Source organism: Gymnoscopelus microlampas (genome assembly GCF_963454915.1).
Source record: "Gymnoscopelus microlampas genome assembly, chromosome: 9".
NCBI lineage: Eukaryota > Metazoa > Chordata > Actinopteri > Myctophiformes > Myctophidae > Gymnoscopelus > Gymnoscopelus microlampas.
Genome location: NC_139946.1, coordinates 38,740,722 through 38,768,051, shown reverse-complemented (window position 1 = coordinate 38,768,051; position 27,330 = coordinate 38,740,722). Strand labels below are relative to the sequence as shown.

Below are 27,330 nucleotides of genomic sequence, written 5' to 3'. Positions count from 1 at the left end.
TTTTTTTACTTTTTACTTTTGTATGCCTTAGTTTCAATCAAAATATATGCTAATACTAATAATAGTAATATTATAGTCTTAATAATTGTAAATGGCCACAGTTTCAGAGCGTTTCACTGTTTCAGCCCAGCCCAAACATGAACTCTGCAGCCGCACTGAGGCCCCTGCTGGAAAGCATCCCAGCCCAAACATTAATGTAACTAATAATTGGGCCGCGCAACCCGGAAATGACCGTAATAATGCTAAAACAGGAGCGAAAATATTTTTCCAAAAAAAAAACAAAAAAAAAAAAACTTTTTTTTTTTTTTTTGAAAAATATTTTTTTTTAAAATGGCGCTGTCGAATAATCGAAAAATATTCGCCAGGGCTGCCCGAATTTCGAATTGGCTGAAGGTCAGATTGTGGCATCCCTAATTGAAAGATACCAGCCAGGGTCCAAAATTATCTTTTTAACTAAGATGAAAACTCCTATCAGCTAAACCTTTTCTTTAAACGAGCCAAAAAATATCTAATGTATTACGCAATATGCACAGCCTTTTTGTGTTGCATATCATACATACATCTAATCTGCACCTCAGAGCAGACGGTTACACAACTGTCTTGTTAAAAAAGGAAAAACGAAATTGAGTCACAATGGTCCTAGTTCTGAAAACAAAAAACATCATGTTTCTTCTTCAAGTCTGTGAAAAAAAAAGAAAACCACGAAGTGAAGAGTTACCATGGTAATTTTTGATGTTATAAACTACATCAAAACGTTTATGCACATAGGAGATATAGCACATGCCAGAAGGATGAAAGTGGACAAGTGACGGATTATGGAGCACAAGACTTTACCAAGTTCATTCACTTATGCGCTGTATGAGCCACCAAGGCTGATATTTTGTTGCAAATCTTACTGGCATTGAGCCATCAATGCTGATATCTTTGCAAAAAAGGCACTCCTGAATCGTGGCTGATATTTTGTTAAGAAATGGACATCTAATCTGATATTTTGTTGCAAGAAACCAGATGGTTTCCGAAATGTACAGGCCAAATGAAAGATCTACCCACATTTACTAGTGTTAATGTGGGACCCTGTCAGCCACTCTAGCAACTTGTAGACAAAAACTATCCCAGTTTTCCTAAAATGTTAAATAAGAAGGTTATTGCAACAGCACACCGTGGTGATAGCTTTACTAATGTAGGTGAAACAGTACTGGGATTGATCAGTCACTGTTGAGGCTGATTTGAATGCACTGGATTAGTTCGTACAGAATGTAGCCTTTGGGAACCAACAGTTCCTGAGCCATGTGGCCCATGTATGTCAGAATCCTATCTCCTGTTCCTGTAGTACATCCCCAGCCATGATGTACATGTACACCCTATGGACAATTGGACTGCTTGGACATGAGGCTAGTGTCAAGAAGGGAGGCATTGGGTACCATTTTTATAGTCTTTGGTATGACTCTGCTGGGGATTGAACCTCCCAATCTCGGGGTGGACACTCTAACTACAAGGCCACTGAGCTAGTTTGGTTTGGTGTGGTTTGGCAGATCATTCCAATTACAAATATATGGTTTGTAGTTGCTGGTGATAAGTAAAAGTAATTTGATCATTTATTTTAGCCACCGAGGCCAAATGATCTGATGTCTGGAAAATTGCATAAATGAGTATATATTTATTTTTTTAAAGTGTCCAACAAGAAGTTATTCACTTAACCATTACTTAACCACGAACACGCACACACACACACACACACACACACACACACACACACACACACACACACACACACACACACACACAAAGAGACAGCTCAGCTCTATAGAGTATAAGAGTGTGTTGGTCATGTGTCTGCAGTCATGAGACAGCACAGTGACACGAGGAGGTATAGGGGGTGGGATCACATTCTGCTGGTGTTTCCTGAGGAGAAGGGAGGCTGGCGGGCCTAGAGGGCAGGCAGGGGGAGACACAGTGTCACCACTGATGCTCGCAGATGCCATTGCATCGAAATAACCCAAATACTTGTCCCATGGCCAACGTAGAGAGCTTTTGCCAGCACAGCAGCTCGAGCTTGAAATAAGAGGGAAGCAGAAGAGGTAGCAACTGCATGCGGTCCCAAATAAGGTCAACTCGCAGTCTTCACACATTTTTGTTCAAATGCCTGTTGTTCCACAAAATATGGGAGGGAGAGGGTGAATGAACAAGCTGTGCAAGGTTGAGAGAACACACACACACATACGTGCAAAACAAATAGAGAGAGTGCATGAGAAACTGTGGCCGGGCCCAGGTATAGCACACACAGAGACCATATTAATATTTCAGCAAACTGTCCACTGTCGGCCCGGTAACCAACACCTTATCTAGGTAGGTAGGGTTGAGTTACCAATGGAGGCCATCTCAGTCTATAGGCTGAATCAAAAGATCGTCCATGGATGGCTGGGTGGAGAATAAACAGCTAGCCTTGGTGCTCACTTTTCGTGGCCAATGTAATGAACTAAACGTACACGAATGGCGCAATATTGTAACCAATTGTGTATCGACACGATTGGGCCTGCAAGTGAGGTTACTACTTATATAGCCCATTGTTTTCATCATTAGGTGCCAAAAGCAGAATAAAGCCGTAGAGAAAACAAAACATACAGATAAAGGGTCTAGGAATTACATTCAGGTCAGAGGTCAGACCTACTGACCCAGTGATTTTACTGTACATTTGACCCCCGACTTTCAGATTGAGACAAATGCAGTGTCAGTGTGTCACTAGTCTATGACACTCAGATGCTCCAAACCCCCACCCCATCCTTCTACATAGAAAACATGATTACGGGGAAATTGAACACAACATATCTCAACAAATAACTTGAACGTTTAAAAAATATATATAATAATAATAAGCTGACAAACAAAATGGGAAAACCTATGTGCTTTCATTTCTAGATGCTGTGATGAGCCACTTCAATGACATATCACACATACATAGTACTGATGGAGATGACATCAGCTTCACCCACAGATGAGATGTTCAAAAGAGCTGTGTATACCGAGTGAGTCATAATACCTTATGCATAATTTATAAGATAACATGGCTTCACAACATAATCCCTTTAGAATCTCTGATTTTAGCCACTGGCAATGTTTTTGTCAGCCAGTTAATCCCGTCGGTCAGTGTGTAAAGTCATGCTTAGTGTGATGATGGGAGTGACAGGTTCAAAAGGCTCTTGTGTGTTTAAGGAGGAGAGAGCATCACGTCACGGAATCATATGTGATGGAGGAGAGCATCACTAGCCCTGTCACAATTATTACATAATCGTCTAATCGCAATTATTTGAGATAGTCGCAATTATTTTTGCATAATCGTCATAATCGTTTCCATGTTGAAAGATTTTCACACATTTTCACATATAAAAAAAAAGCAGAAATAGCAGATCTACTACAAGCTTACAACGTGTCACAAAGCTATTTCTGCTATTTTTACATTGCACAATTATTAAAAGTCAATCATTTCTGTTTATATATTTCAGTTATTTGTCATCTGCCCTGTGCAATGTTTGATTACGAAGCATAAAAGGCAAACAGAAAAGATTTTTCATTCATGTGTTCCAATGTTCAATGGCCAAACACACAATTAAATCGCTAATCTCAATTATTTGAGTGACAATTAATAGTCAACTTAAATGTGTAATCGTGACAGCCCTAGAGGAGAGCATCACGTCATGGAATCATATGTGATGATGATGGTCTCAACGCTCGTCACCTCAGAACGCCCCGTTTTCTATCAGACCTCCAATCCCATCAGTCTACCTGCAACAATGAATGGTCAACCAGGGATGGCTCAGACTGACCACCAGGCCCGTTGTGCACATCTCTAGTAAACACAGTGGGGTAGTGGGTACCGTTAGCAGGGATTGTGTGTGACCTCTTCTCCTTATCCGGATGAGCAACCTGCCCGGAGGTTGATCATCTCTATAGTCTAGACCAGTGGTTCTCACCCAGTGGTCCGGGGACCACCAGTGGTCCTTGAGGGGTTTCCAGGGGGTCCCCAGCCAAATTAAGTTAGGAACCAAATTGACCCTTGTATGTCTGTAACTCTCAGAGTTAAATGAACACTGATGATGATGATACAGTGTAGACTGGGACCCCCAAGAAATCTAAATGGTTGAGTCCCTGGCATATCTTTTCAAATGGTGGTCCCTGCCTGGGCTAATATGTGTCAATTTGGGGGTCCTTGGCGCAAAAAAGGTTGAAAACCACTGGTCTAGACTCTGGGAAGCCAGCTTGCTGTCTTTAACTAACAGGCTAATGCTACGTTAGCTAGCTGTCACATAAACACACAATATAACTTCACTTGCTTAAAAAAATAATAACAAATCTAAACTGACAGCAGGTTGACCTGTCATTCACCACCTCGGATAGCGTGACAAGTCGTGCACCGCGTCCTCTGAACGGCCACTCGGTTGTACAAAGTGAAACATAGACTAGAATAAGCTAACGTTAAAAGACTATGAGTGAAACGAATGACTGAGCCGACCGTAGCAAGTAAAGCTAACGTTAGCCGAGCAGCTTAAACCCTCCACCAGCCTAACCTGGGCCGGCTAGGCTGTCAACGTAGACGGGGGTCGGGGGAGAGGAGAGAGGGGATAACATTAGCGACGTGCACAACAATATACCGTTGATTGTGATGACGATTACGGGGAAAACGTTAATAAAGAGATGGAGAGAATATTTATATATGATCGGTTGTTTCGTTTACCTCATCTTCCTTGTGATTCCTAATGCCACGTACTAAATCTTGAAGGTTTTTATCGAACATGCGATCGATGCTCCCTTTGACAATCTTGAGAGCCATGGTGACTGTCCTGTTGGACCAGAGGTCTGCGGGCTGCTGACCGAGCCTCTCTCATCCACCCGGGGGACCACCAAGGCTGCCTGTGTGCAGGATGATCCGCTGCTGCTTCCACTAATCCCGGGGCAGATGAAGGGAAGGCGAGGCCAGACGGGGCTGCTGTCCTCCTCCTGTCCTGTACTGTGTGTGCAGACACTGGCAATGGATCTGTGGAGGAAATGGCTGACAAAATGGCGTCTAAAAGTCAGCTGACTTGTGTGTATTATTATGCGAGATTCTCACTCAAGAGGGGAATCAATGAAATTAAAGGTCTACTGTCGCTAAGCTAGTCTCTTCTAAATGGAGTGCAATTCTGCCACTATAATTGTAATATTCTAAATCAGTGGTTTTCAAATCATTCCATTTCAAGGACCCACCTTAACTCTGACAGTGTACAAATGGAACCAATCGGGTCCATTTGGTTCCATTTGTACACTGTCAGACTCAGAGTCAGACTTGCAAGGGTCAATTTAGAACCCCCTCAAGGAACCCTGAGAGTCCCTGGACCCCACTTTGAACCACTGTTCTAAATCAAAGGCCATTTATGCAGTCACTATCACTGAAATAGTGGGCACATTAAATTATTGTTCTATTAAGTGGAGTAATGAACAGTCCAATATTTACCATCATAAGCATTTACTTATTTGCATGCATTGTTCCATCAACAAAATTTCACAAACATAAATACAAGAGGCTGCACTATCAAATAACCAGTAATTGGCAGGCAAGAAAATTAAATAAAAAATCTACCTGTCTGCTCATGAGAAGAATATGTGTTAAATATGCAATTGTACTTTACATAAGAAATTAGGTGGGACCAACTCAATTCATGCTGAGATTTTTATTCAAGTCTCAACTAAACGATACAAATGTTTTACCAATTTACATAGCACTAAAAACACTGCTGTTTGTATGCATGAGGCAAATGTCAAAATGAGCTGCAGCTACATTGGATCTGAATAGCCCAACCTGCACAACCTGCAGTGAGGACCATTTTTAATCTGTACAACTTTCCTACTTAGTAATGCATCGTGAAAGCAGACACTAAGGGAAGACGAAGAGGCAAAGCGTGTAACTCCACAGCATCTATTAGTTACGTCAAAAATAGATGCAAATATCTGAAAACATGGGTTATAAAAAAGTAGGTGGACCTCAGTTGTAAAACAGTAGAAGTGACATAAATCCATGGCTTAATATTTTAGACTGGATTAATAGGAAGCAAGACCAGATAAAAAACAAGTATACAACATAAAATAATCACAAATAGTATTGTACCACTCTCTCAATGTTCCAAACACACATAGACATTAGGCCTTTAGTGATGTTCTGTAGGCTTCGTTAAAATGATAAAGCCAACGGATGTACGACTACGCAAAATCTTCAAAGCTAAACATTCACAGCATGGCTCCATTCTGCCCCAGCCTAAATTCCTGTTATGCCCGATTCATATTTAGTTGCGCGCGGGTGTCGTGCAAGGAAAATAGCAGATCTAGAAGCTCACAATGTGTAGCACCGCAACACGTTCTGAGCTTGTACTGTAGATTTGCTATTTTTGATGTGCGACACCAGCGCACGAGTAGAAATCAGGCTTTACAAGTGCTAAAAATGGAATCTTTCAATGTACATACGGTATGAAAGCCCAAAGATAGAGGTCATATGGGAAGAAAAAGCATGGTAGTGCGGAGAATGGGATAGAGGTGTCGATCCAGGACGGGCAGTGTCATATAAAAGAAAAAATACATTTCAGAAACAAGAGTACGCACAGCGCCATGTACTATCAAATAGGTGAGCTTTCCTCTTTCTCTGTGGTAAACAACAGACCAAAGTGTTTAAACACAGAGGCCTTCCGGTTTGATATCCTTACAGTACAAAATGTCCAAACGTCAATATTAGCTTAATAGGTAGGAAACTCTGGATGTTCATTACAACGCAAGTTGGATCATGAGGACAAAATGACATGAAATCAAGGAGGCCACCATCTTTAAGCACTAAGTCAATTGTAGTCTTCTCTGTGGGATCTTCAGCTCTCTACTAAAGGCGGTTCTGTCTCGGCAGGGAAGCCGTGGTCTGTCTCCTCATTGGTCTGTGTCTGTTCCGCAGGGCTCCCGGGGCTGGGTCTAACACAGAAAGAGGGCATACACTTACAACTACATTGTATTAAATGGGCCGGGTTTATATTAAGACATAAAATAAATTGCATGCAGTTGATTCTTTTTTTGCCCACGGCCTCACGGTGTGAGTGTGTGTGTGTGTGTGTGTGTGTGTGTACACATGGCCCTGTATTTCTATCCCAGCAGTTATGCATACAGTGAATGAAGATATTTGATTTGAAAACAAGATTTTTACCTGCTTGGGCTTGAACTCATGTGCTCATTATTCTCTTCCATAGCAGGGGACTTTGGCCTCTCCTCTGCTTCCATATCTTTTTTCTCCTCCGAATCTCCATTCACAGGAACAGAGTCTAAAAATAATTTTAAAAATAGACAGTGGTAGATTCATTAACCAAGAAAGGAGAGTACACAACATGCACATTTAAGTGGTATGAAAACCAGTTGGCAGCATGATGGAAACCTAACCTGTGTTTTCTTCCTCCTTTCCATTATCCTGTGGACCCTTGTCTTCTGTTTTAGGTTTGGTTGGGGTCTCCATCTTGCCGACAAATCGGAGTTTTAACTTATTGTAGACGTCACTGGCCTTTTCCATGACAGCATTGCTAGCTTTGTACCGCCGAATCTGTATAATAATTAATGAATACAAGTTGAATTAACGTTGAAGAGGAGAATTCAAAGAGGAACAAAATATATGACCAATGATTAGTATTGTTAGTATACCCAGATCTGTCTCAATGAAGCAAACAGTTCATTTCAGTCGCTTTGACTGCATGATTTAGTTAGCATTGAATGAAGGTTGAGAGGTTTTGGGTTGACGAGAGCACTGGTTAAATGTAATGTAATAACACAGAGTCAGCGTGGCAAGTTGCTAGGTGTGCAGTTCTGTAAGTTGTGGCAATCTGCTAGTTGCTAGGGGAGGCATGCGTTAATCCGACAGACCTTTTCTCCGACTATGTGGCATCCGCGTGCGGTTAGGGTTAGGGTGCGGGTTTGGTTCGGGTTTAGTATTGGAAACGTCGGAGCGCTGCGCTGTCGGAGGAATGCGCTGTCGGACTAACGTACTGCACCCAGTTGCTAGTAGCGCACCACTGTGCTAATGTGAGCATAGCGGTGCAAGTTAAGCTGTGATTGGCGCAGCAGCTGTGTAATTCACTGCGATTGGTTATTAACATACTGTCCATAACTACAAACATACATACAAAAATTTACAGACCAACAGTTCTAAACCGCTGGCCCTTTTGGTGCCATGCTGTGAAAACACTCGATCCCAAAACATTACCCAGGTCATTGTTATGTTCACTGTTAAAGACTATTTCAGTGTAGACAATGCACCTTTTTGAGAGTGGCAATAACATCAGCGTTCTTATGCAGGATTTGGCTGGTGACCGGTATAGCTTCGAGCTCTGCTAAGGCTTGTAGACACCGCTCTATATCCTACGAAAAGGATGTGACAGAACAGTTTAGGATTTCATTGCAAAAAATATGGTACACATATAATTGTTGACACACATTCAACGGAAAGACATGTTTTTCTTTGTGTCACTTACTGGGTTGTCCACCTTCAGTGCAAACTTGATATCTGTGTGGAGTTTCTGTAACTTCTCCTCTATCGACGGCTCTATACATGGACGCACCAAACAATTGTCAATACATACTTTCCATTTCAATGACACGAAAATATCTATTATACATGGACTGGAAAGGGGAAGAATATCACTGACCTTCGACTACCTACACAAAACACAACTACATTATGCCATTGTGGTATATTTTTCTGAGGTTTAGTCGCTGGCGAACCCATCAATTGCACTGATGATGAACATTTACTGCCCTCAAACTAGAGACCCAACCGTCGTTCCGTTTTAAACTATGCAAAATATCCATTGCACAGGATAAGCCAATGCAAATGATTTTCAAGCCAGGCTATGATATTTTTCAACTGAATAGAAAATGTGGTTTGTATGATCGAGTGTGACGGCATGGAAGACAGACCCTTTTTCTTCTCCACTTTCTTTTCTGGAGGCCTCTCTGGTTTGCGTCTGGGTTTTTCAGGCTTGGACCTGTGGAAGCAGGCGCTCAGTGATCCGTGTGCATACATTTTTAATGATGTTAACTTAATGAGGTTTAAATGCTGTAGCCTTGGGTCCAAGCAGGGTGCAACTCACCTCCCCCTGGACTTCTCCTCTGACCGCTGGGCTCTCTTCTCCTTCATATCTCTCTCCTTTCTGTCTTTCCTCTCTTTCTCTTTATTCACTCTCCCCTTCTTCTGGTTGTCCGGTCGTTTGGAAGATTTTTTCGACTATGTGAAGGGAAAAACAATATTTGCAGTGATTACTAATAGGAGTGTTAGCATTGCCTTCCAAAGAGTGTTGTTTCCCATCTAGGTCCTGTACCTCAGCTTGGGGTCCAGAATCGGAGTCAGAGGGTGCAGGGATTGGAGCTGGAGGGGGTTTCTTGGACTTCTTCAGTGGGCTATCGTCTACGGCCTCATCTGAACTGTTGTCACTGTCACTGTCTTTTTTACCTTTCTCCTTATCCTTTTTCCTCTGGTCCTCTTCCTCCTTCTCTCTTTCACGTAACCTGCGGATCTCCTCCGCCTCCTCTCTCTTCCTGCGCTCTTCGAGCTCCCGTCGGCGCTCTTCGTCTCGTTTCTTCCACTCACTGATGCGGTCAGGCTCACTGTCACTTTAGAGAAGAAAGGAAAGCAGGCTACCATTATGCTGCCATTCAACAGCATCATTTGTACAATGATCATTGAAAATGATCATTGTACAAATGATCATTGAAAATGATAAAAATAAATAAAGGCAAAATAAGGAAACCAATGACTGCTAACTGAAAAAAGTAATACAAAAAAAGAAACTCCACATGACAAAGCAAGACTGATCTGAAATAACTACTTCTAAATGACATGGTAGAAAGAAGTACATCAACAAAATGCACAAAGTAGACCCCCCAGGATACCGCCATCATCAGATTTCTCATCCGTCTGCAGAATACAAGGCACAGTGCAGAAAACAAGTAAGACGCGCAAACGCTGGAAGCGAACGCAGCTCGAAAATATTGTGTATTTACGGACTGTGTGTGTGTGTGTGTGTGTGTGTGTGTTTTGACTGTAGCTGCACTCTGGCGCACTCTGTGGGTTGCACACAGGCAGTGCACACATACTGCACACACACAGACAGACAGAGCCACAAGCCGAGCAGAGTTTCATAGTAGGCTCCACTTGGGCTCCTTCCGCGTTCGCAACAAGCAGAATGGTGGAGAATTGTTGCGGTTTTCATCCTGGTCGTGGTCAGATAGACGGGGATGGTGTGCAACGTGCGAGCATGTGCGGTATTGTGTGTGTGGATAACGTTTTGGGGAAGGCGGGGTCTAAAGGCAGGCTTTTCACAGCGAATTCGGCATGAGTCTCTAGTAGGCCTGTCAAAAAAAATCGATTCATGAATAAATCGCAATTCTTAATGCCACGATTTTAAAATCGTTTCCAAATATTAAAAATCGATTTTTTTATTTATTTAAAAATAAATAAAATATATATATATATATATATTTTTTTTTTTGTATAAGTTAGTACCTTTTTCACTGGCACTTTGTCTGAAATCAATGTCAGAAAGACTGACTGACATGATCTGGCTGCATTGAAGTGTATTATTCAACTTTTCATGGTTTATATTGTTCAGAATTGTTAGAAAATCGCAATAAATCGCAGAATCGAATCGAATATTTGTTAGAAAATCGCAATAAATCGCAGAATCGAATCGAATATCAATTAATCGCAGAATCGCAATTTTAATCGAATCGGCACCCTAGGAATCGATTTTGAATCGAATCGTGAGGTAAGTGAATCGTGACACCCCTAGTCTCTAGTCATAACACCGGCAGTTCTGATCGAAAGCGATGGGCATAAAGGAGCGATTTGTGTGTGTGTGTGTGTGTGTGTGTGTGTGTGTGTGTGTGTGTGTGTGTGTGGTTGTGTGTGTGTTGCACTTACAATGCCTGAACTTATATAAATCTCCCCAAGAGGGACAAAGAAAATTGTTGATTATTTTATAACCAGTAACATTGACTCAATTACTTGCTTCCACAGTGTTTTAGAATGGTATTACAATTAATTGTATCTATTTCATAAAGGATTTTACTTGATTATTAAAACAAAATATATTTTTTCTTGATAGCTGGTCATTTTAGGCAGTTTTTTAATGTCCGCGGAATCAAGGATTGTTCTCCGCGGAATCAAGACCTTTTCTCTAAGGAATCCTGGGGGGACTAACAAAGTAACAAGGGAATAACTTTGCAGTATGTCTTTCCTCTAATAAAAATGGATGGGTGATCAGGATAACAGACAAGCTGTAGCAACCTGACCTGTCGCTATCTGATGAAGATGAAGGTGCTCGTTTAGCTGGGGCAGGTTTTGCTTTCCGTCCTCTAGGCTTTGGTGGGGGCTTTTCTATGAGTGGGCAAAAAGAAAGGCACAAAACACAGTTATTGACATGATTAAGCAAAAATATTTCTTTCAGTAAGCACCCTGTGGCCTTGGGGGCCAAAAAGCATTTAATACAATTTGTATGGGACCCTGTCTATTTATTGAGTTTATTTTAAGGCACCTCTGCTTCATTAGACAGAATAGTGGCGAGACAAGAAAGAGGGGATGGAGAGCAAGAAGGTGAAATAGTTCATGACCTGGATTCAAACCCAAGACTTCGTGATTAGTTTTATATGATACATGCACTGACTGGATTAGCCACCCGGATGCCCAAACTCGGACCTTTTTTGCGGGCCTGAGGGCCTTTCCGTGGAGGTGGGTCTGAGTCAGAGTCAGACTTGGAGCCAGACTTGGAGCCAGACTTGGAGCCAGATTCTGAACCCGACAGGGCTGGCCGTGGCTTCTCGTCATCGGAGTCACTGTCTGCTGCTTTCTTCTCTGGCGCAGACGCAGAGTCTGAGTCCGAGTCAGATGTAGCTTTCTGCAACACCCCAGAGAAATGGAGCAGGAATGAAGAAAAACCTCCACCATGACAAAACGGACCCAAACTACTTTGCTACCACTACGGTGCTACATTCAATGCCTTAAAAGGCTGGTTGACAGTGAAGATATAACACAGCCTTACCTTCTTCTTTCCCCCTTTTCCTCCAGTTTTTTTACCACCCCGTCCCACAGTTTTCTTCTCCGGAGTAAAGTCCTTTATTAGGAGCAACAAAATGATAGTGTGATGTCTCATAGGCAGTGCAACAACAATGTATTGCTTACATGTCTATTTAGTTTCCTACACACTACAATGTTGCCATCAAGTGAATGTTCACTTTGCATGAGGGTGCGTAAGTGTACTTATGCATGTTTTCACCTTGTCACTGTTCTTGCCAGAGTCTGACTCCGAAGGGGAGGGCTCTGGTTCAGAGGGGGATCCACTCTCCTCTCCATCCCTGTCACTGGATGAGGCCCGGGCTTTTTTTGCAGGAGGGGGCCGCTGAGGGGGTAAAGACAGTCAAAAGTCAATGGGTGAAATTATCATCACCATCATGATGCAGTTTTTGCAGTGAAATTAAGCACAACAACTTGTTCAAGCATACTGTATATGTCTATATAATCCTTAGGGGCGTGTGTGATATGACAAACTTAGATGATGTGTGATTTTTAAAAAATCTCCACAATCTACCTTTACAGATGATTGTATCGTGCCACAGCACTACTGTCCATTCTATCAGTGTTGACTGCACTCACACACAATTCCAAACTTGGCTTTCTTATCATACAGTAAGTGTCTGAGATTGCCCAGGTCAACCTTTAAATCAAATTCCCTTTTTTTATAATACAATATATAATTTACGTAATAAAACACTCCAATAAACAAATGGCATCACTCTGTGAAAACATGGACAAAATTGGAACACAGAAAAGCATTTCATAACATAGAATTGGAAGATATGGGGCAGATTATGATCAAATGTGTGAACATATTAAGAATTTATAAGTTTGTCCTTTGATCATCTGTTTCTCTCCAGAAGTCCTGCTTCCATGCATTCGTTTGCACGTCTCACTGCACCGCACCAGTGTGCACATATTAGTAAACATGCATGCATTGCATTCATAGACACATTTCCAAGTGGCGAGCAAGAGAGGACCTTGTCTAAAAACCTAAGAAACACAGCATTAATGGCAAACTTCGGGACAGAACAGTATCTGAATTATTTTCATGAAATTGAGATAAAAACTGTTTTGTCAACACACCATTGACAGAAGACAAAAATACATTCCAAAATGCACCTCAAAAACAAGGAAAATGTAATTGACTTACTATGCACTTTTATTGGTAAGTTTAAAATGCCATTTTATTATTGTAGTGGCTGCTTGGTCAACCTTTTGAAACTGGGGGTAGTTAATAATATCCATGAAAAAGAACGTTGTCCTGTCCTAATGGTTCAGATATTCTCCTACTTGCATTTTAAATACTTAAAGTTATCGTTTTCTTGTAGGGCTAGATTTTCTCAGAAGGGCCTTTCTCGCTGGGGTACAAGCTAGTGAAATCATACAGTATACCCAACCATTATACTGTATACGCATAGTGATAATTATTAGGCCTAATGTTTAGCTGAAATGTAACTTTTCTACATTTAATTTAATCAGTGATCAGCAACTTTGTTCTAACTAGGTTCGAACATCTAGAGTTTGGGCCGGCCCTCACACCTACGTTGCACCACTCCTTACAGTCGAGAGCAGGTAGCAGGTACATTTTAAGAAATTACCGGTTTCTACTGTCCAACAACTTGCAAAATGTCTTAGAAAAGCAACATGAAAAAACATTGTGATCCATAACGCGGATTGTGATACCGCCAAAAACAAACTGTGATGACATGACTGCACTTCACAATACCTTAGCGGCTGCTGGTGGCTTCCGCTTCACCGCAGTGACCGCAGCTGCTTTTCCCCTGTCTTCACTCCCGGAATCGGAATCTGCGTCGCTTCCAGAACTTGCTTTGCTGGGTACCACGGCTGCTGCTGCTTCTTCATCATCATCCTCCTCATCACTTCCTCCTCCTCCTGCATCATTGTTGCCTCCTTCACTGTCGGATGAGCTGGCTGGCTGTGGATATGTCACAAAATGAATATGAATGTTCGTATGAATGTTCGTATTCAATTGAAAACCACTGAACCTACCTTGTTGCAGAACCCCGTGCTAAGCTTCTACCAGTATGTAATATCTGTCATATTCTGTATTGTATCAATTCCCCCCCCCCCCCCCCCCCCCCATGACAATACTTACTACTGGTGGGGCGCTGTAGGAGGCATGTGGATTGTTCTGAATCTCCCATAAACCTTCATTGAATCCCTTCCTTTTGTTAGGTTTCCCATAACGCTCGCTGTACTTCTCATAGGCAAAAAGGTCCTTTGGTGCAAGGAATGCACTGTGAAAAATAGAGAAAAAGAAAATGTGCAATTGTGGTAATAACATTTCCATTCAAAGTAAATGGCAAGCCCTGATTATGAAAGTAAATACCTTGATTTATTCATAATTGCCAAGCACATTTTCAATGATAACAAATGAAAGCTTTATATTAATTTGCTTTTAATGACCAAAATAAAACTACTACTCCTCCTATATGATTTACCCTAGTGTGAGAGAGAAAAGAGACTGTGCCATCTAGTGAATGTGACAGAACAGTGCATCTGGAATACAACCGCCTAAAGGACTACTAACCAATATGTGTTTCCTGCACACTAACCCTCTGTACCGAGTGGACCTCTCACCTACTGCACAGATAAACAGAGCTACTACCTTTAAACACATTTGAAATCTGAGGCTTTTTGTATACTGTTTTAAATAGTTTTGGGGAAAATACTGCTAAATGTCCCAAAAGTAACGTCAAACTACTGAAAGATTGCTGATATTTGTTTCTAAAAGCTTTATTCCCTTGTCAATGCCAACATGTAAATATAACGTTGCAATGAGACATACTGTAGCTCTGTTTACAGTGCCCCGTCTAACTATACATACTTTCCCCTTTTTCTTCTTTCTTAAATAGTATTGTTTATGAATAGTGAATTGTATAGTATTGTTTTATGTTTTGACACTTGGTTTGGCAATGTAAACGCATGTCTTCTCATGCCAATAAAGCTCTTTTGAATTGAATTGCATCTCCCATCTTATTTACAAATGGTGTGAGATGCAAGATTTAAAGAGATCACATCCTGCAAACATATGAAACCAGCCACAGCATAGCAGTTATACAAGTATACCTTCAATAATGAGCATGCATAGTACTCTACTCACGTTTCATGTGTCCCAAAGAAGAAAATTGGTATTTTATTCGGAGGAGGTTTCACTGCCCCATCCGCCACATCTTCAATCTAGAAACATTAATATGAAACAGGGAGAGAGGGGGATCAAATTAATAAATAATAACACATTAATTTACTGTATGTATGGTCTACTCTACACACTCTGCCAACCAACATTAGTTGGGGCATCAGACATCATGTCAGGAAGTAAGTTATAAAACGTATATCTAGGCTAGCAAAGCAAGATAATGCAAGTCTAATGTATCTATTGGTTCAGTGATGTAACACAACAAGCCGTCTAATAGCACATCAACATTCATTGAGGTTCACGTTTTCAACATACAAAAGGGTCAACCTGTAATGAAAAATATATAACCCCAAACGTCATTTCTAAAGTAACATAGGGTTGTGGCTTTAAAGTTTAACGTTTACATGATGCAGAACAGCAGGACCCTGCAGCATCGCACCCAAAACCATGCTATCTGAACCGTTTCATCCTAACATCACAAGGTTGCCATGGCAGCAAAAAAGCAGGTTCTGCGGCTGCTGAGAGACTGTGGGTCTCCACAGCGGGACTGGGGTCTCCACAGACACTAAAGAGACTGGGTCTCCACAGAGAGACTGGGTCTCCACTCTCCACAGACACTGAGAGACTGGATGGAGTCTCCACAGAGAGACTGGGTCTCCACTCACTCTCCATAGACACTGAGAGACTGGGGTCTCCACACCATAGATACTGAGAGACTGGGGTCTCCACACCATAGATGCTGAGAGACTGGGGTCTCCACACCATAGACACTTAGAGACTGGGGTCTCCACACCATAGACACTGAGAGACTGGGGTCTCCACACCATAGACACTGAGAGACTGGGGTCTCCACACCATAGACACTGAGAGACTGGGGTCTCCACACCATAGATACTGAGAGACTGGGGTCTCCACACCATAGACACTGAGAGACTGGGGTCTCCACACCATAGACACTGAGAGACTGGGGTCTCTACAGAAGAGAGACTGGGGTTCTCCACAGACATGAGCCAAGGAAACACAGAGAACCTTCTCTCTCTCTCCAGTGTCACATACACAGGAGCAGGTCGCCCGCCCCCTGCCGCCCCCCAGTGTTGCCATGTCCACTTATTATAAGCAAGTTTGGGTTTGTTTTTCTGTTAAATTGCTTGTAAATATTGGTTAGTTGCGGGTTGGGTTTTTTGTGGGCTTGTTTGTTAAGTGTAGTTGGTTATTTGGGCTTGTTTCCTAAATGTCGTTTAAACCAGTGGTTCTCAAACATTTTCATGTCACGTATACAGTACAGGTGGGCACTAGGGACATCTGGGCAGCTTGCTATTTTGTCCAACATGTAAAAAGATAAAATATTTGGTAACTGTTTTTAGGTAAAGTAAAGTATGAAACATGATTAGAAAATTCAGTAACATTCAACAATTAAGGTCTAATATGATTTTGCGGCATAAACATGAAGTTGAAGGATAACATTAAGTCTGTGCACAGTGCATAATGATGCACTGTGCATGTTCACATCATGTATACTTTACATTACTTAAGACCATTTTTCTAATATATATATTTTCTTTATATTTTGGACAAAACAGTCAATTTTACACCAAGGTGCCCAGATGTCCCTAAGTGCCCACCTATCCTGTATCCATTTGAAAATAGCAGATCTACAAGCTCACAACAGCATGGCATCAAGACGTGTTGTGAGCTTGTAGGTCGGCTATTTTCAAATAGCCAATATATATATAGGTTTAAAGTGCTCAGCAGCTCATGATGTGGCCCATAGTAGTCGCTTCTTTTGGGCTTGTTTTCCCTAGACCTGGTTGATGTTTCTCCCACCGCCCCCATCATCTCCCCTCTGCGTTCGTTGCTGTACTTGTTTCTCCCACCGCCCCCCTCTCCCCTCTGCGTTCGTTGCTGTACTTGCTTTGCTTACCCTAGCTGGCCAGTGGGGGTATCCCTTCATTTTGGCGAACACCAGGTCTCCGGCCTGGAAATTGTGTGGCATCCTTCCTGGAGCTCCTCTTTGCAGCACTATTCCAGATTCTTCAATTGCGTGGTTCTTCTCCGTGTCTCGCTCGTTTGCTCGTTTTCAGGTCGACACGTAAACCTGTAAACGATGAGGTTAGCATGCAAGCTAATGTGGTCGCACCAATGGTACCGCGAGAACAGGCGGTAGTGAATGAGTGAACTGAACGGACACTCTTCCGGCAGTGTTGCCAGGTTGTGCGAGAGAAGTAACCAACCAGGTCTAGGAAAACAAGCCCAAAAGAAGCAACTAGGGCACTGGGACATTATGAGCACTTTGAACCTGTATATTGTATACATTGAAAATAGCCAATCTATAAGCTTGTGAGCTTGTAGCTTGTAAGTCTGCCATTTTCAAAAACTCTTGCAATAAAATGTGGAATACTTTTTTAAAACATTCTAACAACATAAATGCTCCCTGGCACAAAATAATTCCTGAAAATATTTGAGAACTACTGGTTTAAATAAAAACAATGTTTTTGAGTAACAAGCCTAAATTAGCAACCACACTTTTAGAAACAAGCCCAAAAAACCGCAACCCGCAATTAGCAATATTTACAAGCCAAAGTCGCTTATAATAAGCGGACATGGCAACGCTGTTTTCCGGTAAAAAAAAATTATAATAGGCAAACTTCAGAATAAAAGCATGACTTAAAACCAATGGTTGATTTATTTTATTCTAAGCCGGGAAACCATCAGACTAGTTGAGTTATAATAACGCTGAACACTACTACAAAATATTCTCACATGTAGTGCTAGAGCAAACTATAAATGGCTCTTTCATAAGAGTGAATTACATAGTTATAGGTGAATGTACAATGTATAAGATTTTACAATGCCAATTTGACATTGCATGTTTGGAATATCTACACATTTAGATAAATAAAGGACATACATCAATCAGCCAATAGGTAGAAAAAAAAGGAAGAGAAAAAACTCCACAACGGCCACCGTGTAACAGTATGTACTATAAAATGTATAGTATATGATGAAAGTTAAAGGTTTATAGTATAAACCTTTAATTTGAGATGTACATGGCCTTCGGCAGCAAACCTGCAGCAGGCCCGGATATTGAGCATTATTGCAGGAAACTTGACTCAATTAGGAGAGCGGAAATGCGTTCCAGGTTCCACTGAGCGTCTTTATTGGTCTAGACAGGGGTCTTCAACAGGGGGTCCGAGTCCGAGACCTCTAGTGGGGCCACCAAATCTTTGTGCGATAGCCAGGAACCTTTATTTTCAACCACTTCAACCCTAGAATTCCTATTCTGAGGGGAACATTAGATCTACAAGCAGATATACAAGTTCCAATGAGCAAGCCTTCTATTTTTGGGAAAGGGTTTCGTGTAGAGGGAAAAAAGAGCAGATCAAGTAGAGCCAGTCAAGATTACTACATTTTGAGGGAAAGTGAAATAAACAAACATTAATTCTCACACCACTGATAGTCTATGAAGCTATCTATGAAATCTATGAAAACATTTAATCTGCAACACAATTTTATACAATGTGTAAACCACAAATTTGTTAAAAGATTGATATTAATATTCAAATACCATGCGCATGTTTCCAATAGCATTTGTGATTTACCAGCATGTTTTACTATTACAGGATGAAACAGTAAATATAGTCTAATGAATAGTGTATATTTATTTTATATATTTTTTAATTTGTATATAGTACCTAGATACAAATTAATAACGCTCACATACAAACTTAACAATACTCCAAGATAAATTCATATCATTTAACCTTTGTGTACATTGAGGTTGTGAATGGTGATACAGAGAGACACACACATAGACAAGAAAAAACATTAATTCAATCTTTAATGACACACCAAGAACTGGAGAAAGCACTGTTGAAGTGTCACTGCACAGATAACCACATTATAAAAGCAGCCGAAAAAAAGACGACGACGACAATTCTGGTATTACAGGAACATCTGCAATACCAGATCAATTCCTAAAAAAAGAAATTTAAAACAAAAGCAAACAGCCATTGATCCTTTTTATTTGGTCCAGCTGACCTTGGGAATATCATAATGCTCGGTCAGAGTGTCCAGGTGGCGATTGAAATCCTGCAAGCAAAAAAGATATGTACTACTCATTACCGATATTTCATTCCTGAAACACTATCATATTGTATTGAATTATACTATCCATTATACTATCATGAGTCTTGAGAACATTTAATATTTTCAAGAAACTTGTGGTCCAATATGCCAATGTTTTGGTCTTCCAAATATTTTACTTGTAAAAAGAACTTCCCATTTCCAAAATGCTTGAATTAACTTATTTTCTTTAATGTCATTTGACTTTTGAGTATGTCTGATTTTAAAATGTCTTACTTCAACTCTGCGTTTGTGTGTTTTTGATGCTTTGTTCAAAATCCTCTCCATTTTCTGAAAGAGATAGAAGAGAAAAATAATTTAATATTAGAACACATCTTATAAAGGAAAGGATGATACCAATATCAATGAAATAGGGGATGTTATATTTAGTCAATAAATATGATTTGATGGGTAGCCATGACAATGCTTGATTTATACTCGTGACACGATAAGACGCGGCTACTTTCGGCCTGCGACAAAGTATAAATCAGACTTAAAAGGGAAACAGTAATTTCAATGAGAACTGAACACCCAAGACATCTGCCAGTATACTCCCCATTATCACTGCTAACTGCAGGCACGCAAACAGCCCCGAGGTGAAAAAGGTGACAACATGTTGTGTTCTTTCGGGTCAGGTGTCACACTATTGCCCTATTTGGGTTCAAAAAGGTGACTGTAGATGAAAAGTGACACTTTTGCATGTCTCTGCAAGTTTGTCAGCACAGCTTAACTTTTGAGCAATATTGCCTGTCAGGAGTCACGTTACTGTTAACCTCTGTAAGGATAAGGATAATTCCTTTTAACAGGTCGTTCATGAAAGTCCTTGCGGTCTTGTTTCCAATGAGAACCTGTGAGCAATTAGGGGTTAAGAGTCTTGCTCAGGGACAAATTTCATTTCATCGACACATATGCTGACCTGGCCTGGAATCGAACCTGGGGCAACCAGGGCCTCTGACTCCCTAGGCGGGTTCACTAACCATTCAGCTATGGCCGCCCCTAAACAGATGTAGGTTAACATTCATCAAACTTCATGGTTGGGTTATTGACAAGTTAACTGCATAATATAACATAATATTACAACGAGAAAGAAATGTTTTATATTCATTATCTCAATTCTATGGCTCCTCGTGGTCTGAACGAGGAGTTCGACATCAAACCATTCCTGTAAGATTGAACTTGTCCTGTCTTTTTAATATTGCATTTTATGTACGGGATATGGACAGTTTATATGTATACAATTGTTTTCCTGTTTTTCCTGATGGCCACATAGGAATAATAATGGCTGATCTGTGTATCTGTTGTTGACTCTGACATGGACTGTGAATTCCAATTCCAATTCGGGGTGTTGTCCCCGGGTGTCTTCATTCAGTGATTTGTGAACTCTGTCCACTATTGTCTCTTCATATAGCCATCTCCTCACTCAGCTCAGTGTACCTGACGAAGGCCACATCGGCCGAAACATAGTTTTTTCTGACAGCTCTGTTATTAAATCATGTTGGGAGCATCAAGACGGTGTGCAGACCTTTTCCTTTTGTTAACTGCATAATATTTAACATAAAGTTGGAGGCCTTGCTAAAAAGATTTGGTAGTTTTTAAGTTGTTTTTTTCTACTGTTAATACTTCATCTTACACATTACATTTACTTGAGAATTATTTCAAGACACTCTGGCAAGCTAGTCACCAAACACTATATGGATAAATGTATCATTAATTATCACATTTTGATAAGCTGATCCTTAGAATAGTTGATGATACTTTGAAAAACGTTCCTGCATCATGTCTGGCTCAGAACCATTTCCTTAGAATGTTGTAGCCTATATAAGGCATGATATTCCACTCAAGTCACAATATATATTTCTAGGCTATACGGCCTTAAAACAAAATTACACTTTGGTAGAGGTTTGGATTCCAACTCCAAATATCAATATATTATTTTATCATGGTCAGGTAGCTAGCTTTACAATCTGTATTTTTGGGTCATATAATGGATCATCACCTGGGATGCATTAATCACTTAATTGAAAGTGATAATAGGCAATCTTCACACCAGGTTGACAGTGGTTAAAGAATACAGCCCACAGCAGCACTACTTTCCACTGTGGTCCTTTGCACTTTTGCCTGGGGGTAAACAGTTCAGCACTTCTGCAACATTTCAGACACAACGTAGACAGTCATGAATGGAACATTAGCACAACAACAATTATGTTGCTTGGTCAAAGTGTTCTTTTTCCGAATGCAGCTGCTATCCATATTCATTATTTTATTTTATATTCATATTTTATTCCTTTTTTCCTGTCGTTGTGTGTGTCTTTATTGTTATTGCTGCTACAGTGTCTGAGAAACCACCAGAACAAAATAATTGTACGTTTATGTACCCGTACACAATATGTAACAATAAAGAAACCTTGAAAACCCCTTTGACTTACTCTCTTTTCTTGCATCTTGTCAAAAGCTATTTGAGCAGGAGTCCTTTTGTCAACACATTTTTTATTGGCCTTATCCTCTTCATCGTTTTGGCTGTTGCTCAAGACCTGTTGCTCCAAACGCTGCTTCCTCTCTTTATCCTTCCTTTTCTTCCTGTAACAAAAAAACATGTTAGTGATGAGAGTAGCATCAACTCTCATTTGTATTGCACTACTGTGAGCAGAATCAAGAGACTCATTCTGGTCCTGGTAGCTCAGCCAGTTAGTGCATAGATCATTACAACTTAGGACCTGAGTTCGATTCCAATTCATTGCATGCCTCCCCCCCTCTCTCTCTACACACCAGGGGTGGGCTACTTTATATGGCACAAGGCCTCAGTCAATTTCCAATGCTGACAACAAGAACAACTCGTGCGAACCACCATTGCCTTTTATGTCTTATTTTTACAGCTGCTAATTAGATTAATACTCACATAATAAGTCAACAATCTAATGATACAACCTAACAAAGACTGACAATATGACACCACAGAGTAATTAGATTGGACTGCTATTCTGCAAAATAAGAATATAATAATAATGCGAGCAGGGGTGGGCAACCTTTTATACAAAATATAAACATCTTTTGAAAATAGCCGATCTACAAGCTCACAATGCGTTGCATCTGCTATTTTCAAATGGCCGAAATGTATACAGCGCTCAAGTGGTTAATATATGCTTTGTAATAATAATCAAAATCTACAACTAGTAACTAAAGTTTTCAGATAATTGTAGTGGAGTGAAAGTACAATATTTGCCTATAAGTATAGGTACTGAAAACTGGAAATACTCCAGTAAAGTAAAACAAAATACCGAAAATGTTACAGTACTTTAGTTAATGTACTTAATTACTTTCCACCACTGTTGTTAGATAGATTCTACGTTTGTTGACCTGAGAGCAAGACAGTGTTGTTTTCTTCTTAGCAAGATGGCTAATCATATTAGCTCCTATCGACGTGTCTCAGACATACCGCCTAACACACTGTCATTTTACCAAAGAGACAAATGGACTTCTTCAATACAGTGTCACCAACAGACAGACAAAACCTACTTTTTCCCAGAAGAAATGTCTCCAGCTCCTTTTAACTTTAAGGCACCTTTCTGGACCGCATCATATTCAGACATTGTTCGTGGCGTCGAAGGAAAAAGAGAGCACTACTTCTTCTCCTTTATTATTGTTGTTGTCTCCTAAAGCTCTCTACTGCCACCCTGCGGGCTGAACGGTCCAAAACAGGCGTTGCCAGATTTCGTGAGAGAAATAAGAAACCAGGTCTATGAAAAGTGACACATTTTTTTTTTATTTGTTTGAATTTCAATCAGTTTCAATCATTTGAACACAGATAATCTGGTAAGGGGGTCCCAGCTGTTTTCTAAAGAATCTTGAGGGGGGAAAGTGGCAAAATGGGAGTCCCTGGCACAACATATTTTTATATGTGGGGGTCCATGGACAAAATGTTAATTTGGGAGTCCTTGACATGAAAATGTTTGAGAACCACTGGTTTAAACAACATTAGGAAACAAGCCCAAATAAGCAACTACACTGTAGAAACAAGCCCCCAAAAAACGCAACCCGCAACTATAACCAATATTAACAAGCGACTTTATAGAAAAACAAGCCCAAAGTCGCAGACATGGCAACCCTGGTCGTAGTCAGGTTGTAGTGCGCCCCCCATCCAGATGGGGCAGCATACAATATCAGACAAGCGTTATCCAACAACGAAGAGATGACCAGGAAGTAAAACGCATGAAAGTCAAACCAACGCATGTTATCTGTGTATTTTGTTTGTATTTGTTAGGTATTTAAGTAACTATGTCGGCGTATAACCATTTATTTCGGACAGCCTTGCAAACAACAACCAACACAGCAACGGGGTTTTGTATGAACAGATTATCCAGAGTTCCGGCATGTGGATACGCGAAAAAAGTTGGTAAGGACATGTCCTCTCTGTCATGATTCAGTCTGTGTTCTCTTGCCTCTCCTTGTTTGAAACGTATAACAGTGTGTACACTTCTTACTCAAACTATTGCCTTAAACCAGGGGTCTTCAACAGGGGGTCCGGGATTCCTAGGGGGTCAAAATAGCAGATCTACAAGCTCTGCTATTTCTCCTTTATTGTTGTGTATATATATTTTTGGCAAAGAGGTGATGTTGGTTATGTCATTTTATACAGTATGTAGTAGGGGTCCCTGCTTCATCTCTCTTTCAGCTAGGGGGTCCTTGGGCTGAAAACTTTGAAGACCCCTGCCTTAAACACAATTTGGACAATATTTATTGTGTGCATTTAGCCAACCATGGTCGTTAAATAATGTCCCATCTCTTTTGTATATTGTGGCAAATCTGATTATTGACCAAATCCTTCTTGAGCAGATACAGGGGGTGATTTTATGGTAACAGGATAGGTGGGCACCAAGGAAGAGTGGGCACCTCGGTCTTAAATTGGCATTTTTTTCCAAAATGTTAAACAAAAATATATATATATTGAAAATGTTTTAAGTAAAGTATACATGATTAGAACATGCTTAAACATAATGCTTAAACATTCGACAAGTAAGGTCTAATATTTCTATAATTGCTACAAATTTCTACAAAACCTGCATATCCAGTCATTTTGGGGCATGAACAAGAAGTTGAAGGATAAAATTAAGTCTGTTAGTGATGTACCGTGCATGTTCACATCATGTATACATTACATTACTTAAAGTCAATATTTTATTTTTTAACCTTTTGTACAAAATATACAATTTTACACAACTGCACCTCTTACATATCACAAGCAATATAGCGAGATAATATTGTATGTATTGAAAGCCACGTCGAAAATTGTGTCAGCCCCTCACACAAAACTTCTAATAGGAGCTCAGTGGCTCAGGAGGTAGAGGTTCGGGAAAACAAGGAAGGTTCCCAGTTCGATCCCGGGCTCCCCCTGAGTTAGTGTCTTAATTACATGGTTTCCTCTGCCGTCGTTGTGTGAATTGAATGCATATTGTACGGCGCTGTAGTGTATAAACGCACCATTTGTTTTCCATGGTGACTGATATGAAGTGTGCTATTGTTACAACTCGTTACTCCCTCTCTCTCCCAGTGTCCAAAAAGGGGAAAGGCATGGCCAAAGAAGAACTGAAAGGCCCAGAGGTGTGTAAAGACCCTGTGAAGCTCACATCTTATGCTGTAGGAGTAAACATCTTTAAGCAGGGAGAAGACCCTCAGTTGAAGCCCCCTGAGGAATACCCAGAGTGGTAAGAAGAGTATGGTATCTCTATCAAATTATATTCTAGACTTTAGTAAAAGTAGAGATATACAGTACTAGAACCTAGAGTACTGTATGTCTCTTCTTTTACTCTCCTCGTTTGTTTAATTCAATATCTGCCTCAAGCCTTTCAAGATGAATACATCTTTTGAAGGAAAAATATATAATTTGACATTGATTTTGTTGTCCTGTTATCTGACTTGTTTTCTTTTATTTATTGCTATTCTTGTATTTTGTAATTGCAAAACATTAAGAGTTATAGTTGTACAAAAAAGAATGGCATGAAGATGTACAGTATATACTGTTGTATACCTTGATAATACAATGCATGCAATTCTGTCCATGGAGGCTTTAAGAACTGATTGAGCTAATAAAGATTCTAAAAAATTTAAATTATATAACTTTCAGGGGGCAGCATGAAAATACAAAATGCATAAGGCCTAAATTATAACAGCTAAAAAACAAACCTTGGAAGGCAGTCATAGCCAATTTGCAATGGGATCCGACTCGTACATCTTGATCACATGAAACTCCAGAAATAATGTGTACCGATTTCTGCGAGTTTTGGACAAAATCTGTAGGAGTGGTAGCAAAAAGTGCGCTAGGCAGAAAATGTAATCCACTACAAACAGGGGCTATAAGTTTCATCATGATCCAAGGAACCCAGGGGAAAAAATATATTGATTATACAACCTAGTTCAAGAGTTATAGGCCCAAACGTGAAGTGGGCTGTTGTAGTGCCACCATGAGGAGATTTGAAGAAGTTGGGATGGAGGTTCTTCTTTGGCTTAGTGGGACTGTGCGTGCTAAGTTTCCCAGCTAGCTGGCACTGCATTCATGATGTGTGGTATTTTGTTCAAAACGGGCCACCCCTGCAAAATTTGGAAGCCAATCATAGCCAATCGGAATATGAGAAATGTGGCAGTGACAGATAACGTCTTGATCACATGACAAAGGAGATTATGTATACCGATTTGCATTTGGACAAAATCTGTAGGAGTAGTAACAAAAAATGTTGGCACAGTTTAGCTGCTCTCAGACAGACGGAAAGACGAACGGATGGACAAGGCCGAAAACATGGTCTTGGCCTGGTGGAGACCATAAACCTATATCCTTAACTCATCACAAACATTTCTTTATGGCACATGATGATCATTCTAGGCCAGGGAATTACACTTTTCATGTTCAATAATTGAATTCCCATGAGTCAGGTATTGAAAGTTATTCAATTAGTCACATCAAACTGACAGCTAAATTACACCCCCATTTGAATAGTTTGACTGTATGTTATTTGATTTCCCCCTTCTTTGTCTTCCTCCCCAGGCTTTTCCAAATAAACTTGGGACTTCCTAAGAAACTGCATGAGCTGGAGCAAGACGACAGGGAATATTGGAAGGTTCTCAGGAAGGAGAATATGTGGCGCTTCAACAGGTTACATAAAGGAAAGAAGATATAGGCCTTCACTGAACCAGAAAATGAACGCCTCAGTGACTTCACAGACTGAATTCCTGACTCAGTGTATATTGTAAACCACTGTCAAGTTTCAGATTTACGGACTCTCAGACCACCTTGTGTTCATACAGTGGGTCGATTTAAAGCATCGAAAATACGCATGGTAGCCTACCCCCATGCATTGGATATTTAGTGGTTTAACTGGTTGGGGGCTACTGAAGGCTGAAAGGAAGCTTATTTTCTCTCTCTGAATTTGTGGCTTTGTGCTTTCTTTTTATTAAAGAAATGTGTGTAGAATACATTGTTATGAAAACATGTTTTTGTATTCTTCTGTTATCTCTCATTTTAAAGAAAGGCGTGTACTGTTGATCTTCCAAAAAAAGAAGAAAAAAAGTATGCCACATTTCAAGTTATTGTAAATAAATAGAAATAAATATCCTCTTCACTGGACATTTTTGTTGTATAAAACTTTCTCAGGGAGAGATTAGCATGCAGAGTTTGGTGTGATTCTGTTGCAGTGGTGCAAAGTAACTCAGTACATTTACTCAAGTACTGTACTTGAATTTTCAGTTACTTTACTGTAATGTATACTTTTTTATACTTTTACTTCTACTTCACTACATCTCAGAGGCAAATATTGTACTTTTACTCCACTGCAATTGTTTGAAAACTCAAATTACTTGTTATTTTGTAGATTTAGATTATTATTACAAAACCACTTCTTCAGCCCTATTTAAAGTGGCCATTTGAAAATAGCTTACCTACAAT

The 27,330-nt window shown here is 40.3% G+C and overlaps 4 protein-coding genes across 9 annotated transcripts in view; 1 reads left to right on the top strand and 3 right to left on the bottom strand.

Moving 5' to 3' along the window:
• The window catches only part of ap3d1 (adaptor related protein complex 3 subunit delta 1), a 41,464-nt gene extending 36,431 nt beyond the window's left edge, over nucleotides 1–5,033 (bottom strand). For all 6 annotated transcript variants that reach the window (XM_084067263.1, XM_084067265.1, XM_084067267.1 and 3 more), the window contains exon 1: nucleotides 4,730–5,033. In XM_084067263.1, the coding sequence (XP_083923389.1) occupies nucleotides 4,730–4,825 (96 nt within the window). In that variant the 5' untranslated portion in view covers nucleotides 4,826–5,033. The remainder of the gene's footprint in view (nucleotides 1–4,729) is intronic.
• A 654-nt stretch (nucleotides 5,034–5,687) lies between these two features.
• On the bottom strand, nucleotides 5,688–17,454 carry hdgfl2 (HDGF like 2). Its single transcript, XM_084066943.1, has 16 exons — nucleotides 17,200–17,454; nucleotides 15,243–15,319; nucleotides 14,235–14,376; nucleotides 13,845–14,054; nucleotides 12,318–12,440; nucleotides 12,084–12,155; nucleotides 11,741–11,939; nucleotides 11,338–11,422; nucleotides 9,366–9,657; nucleotides 9,138–9,271; nucleotides 8,965–9,032; nucleotides 8,520–8,590; nucleotides 8,305–8,406; nucleotides 7,438–7,594; nucleotides 7,208–7,322; nucleotides 5,688–6,978 (listed from the first exon to the last, which is right to left on the bottom strand). Exons 1-16 carry the CDS (start codon nucleotides 17,269–17,271, stop codon nucleotides 6,882–6,884), a joined length of 2,016 nt encoding a protein of 671 aa, XP_083923069.1. The 5' UTR covers nucleotides 17,272–17,454; the 3' UTR covers nucleotides 5,688–6,881.
• A 1,645-nt stretch (nucleotides 17,455–19,099) lies between these two features.
• On the bottom strand, nucleotides 19,100–23,043 carry fam32a (family with sequence similarity 32 member A). Its single transcript, XM_084066909.1, has 4 exons — nucleotides 22,914–23,043; nucleotides 21,827–21,977; nucleotides 19,638–19,691; nucleotides 19,100–19,367 (listed from the first exon to the last, which is right to left on the bottom strand). The coding sequence occupies exons 1-4, from the start codon at nucleotides 22,985–22,987 to the stop codon at nucleotides 19,299–19,301; spliced, it is 348 nt and encodes a 115-aa protein (XP_083923035.1). The 5' UTR covers nucleotides 22,988–23,043; the 3' UTR covers nucleotides 19,100–19,298.
• Nucleotides 23,044–23,593: 550 nt separating this feature from the next.
• On the top strand, nucleotides 23,594–26,861 carry mrpl54 (mitochondrial ribosomal protein L54). The gene is made up of 3 exons (XM_084066928.1): nucleotides 23,594–23,790; nucleotides 24,946–25,099; nucleotides 26,434–26,861. The coding sequence occupies exons 1-3, from the start codon at nucleotides 23,673–23,675 to the stop codon at nucleotides 26,564–26,566; spliced, it is 405 nt and encodes a 134-aa protein (XP_083923054.1). The 5' UTR covers nucleotides 23,594–23,672; the 3' UTR covers nucleotides 26,567–26,861.
• Nucleotides 26,862–27,330: the final 469 nt, after the last annotated feature.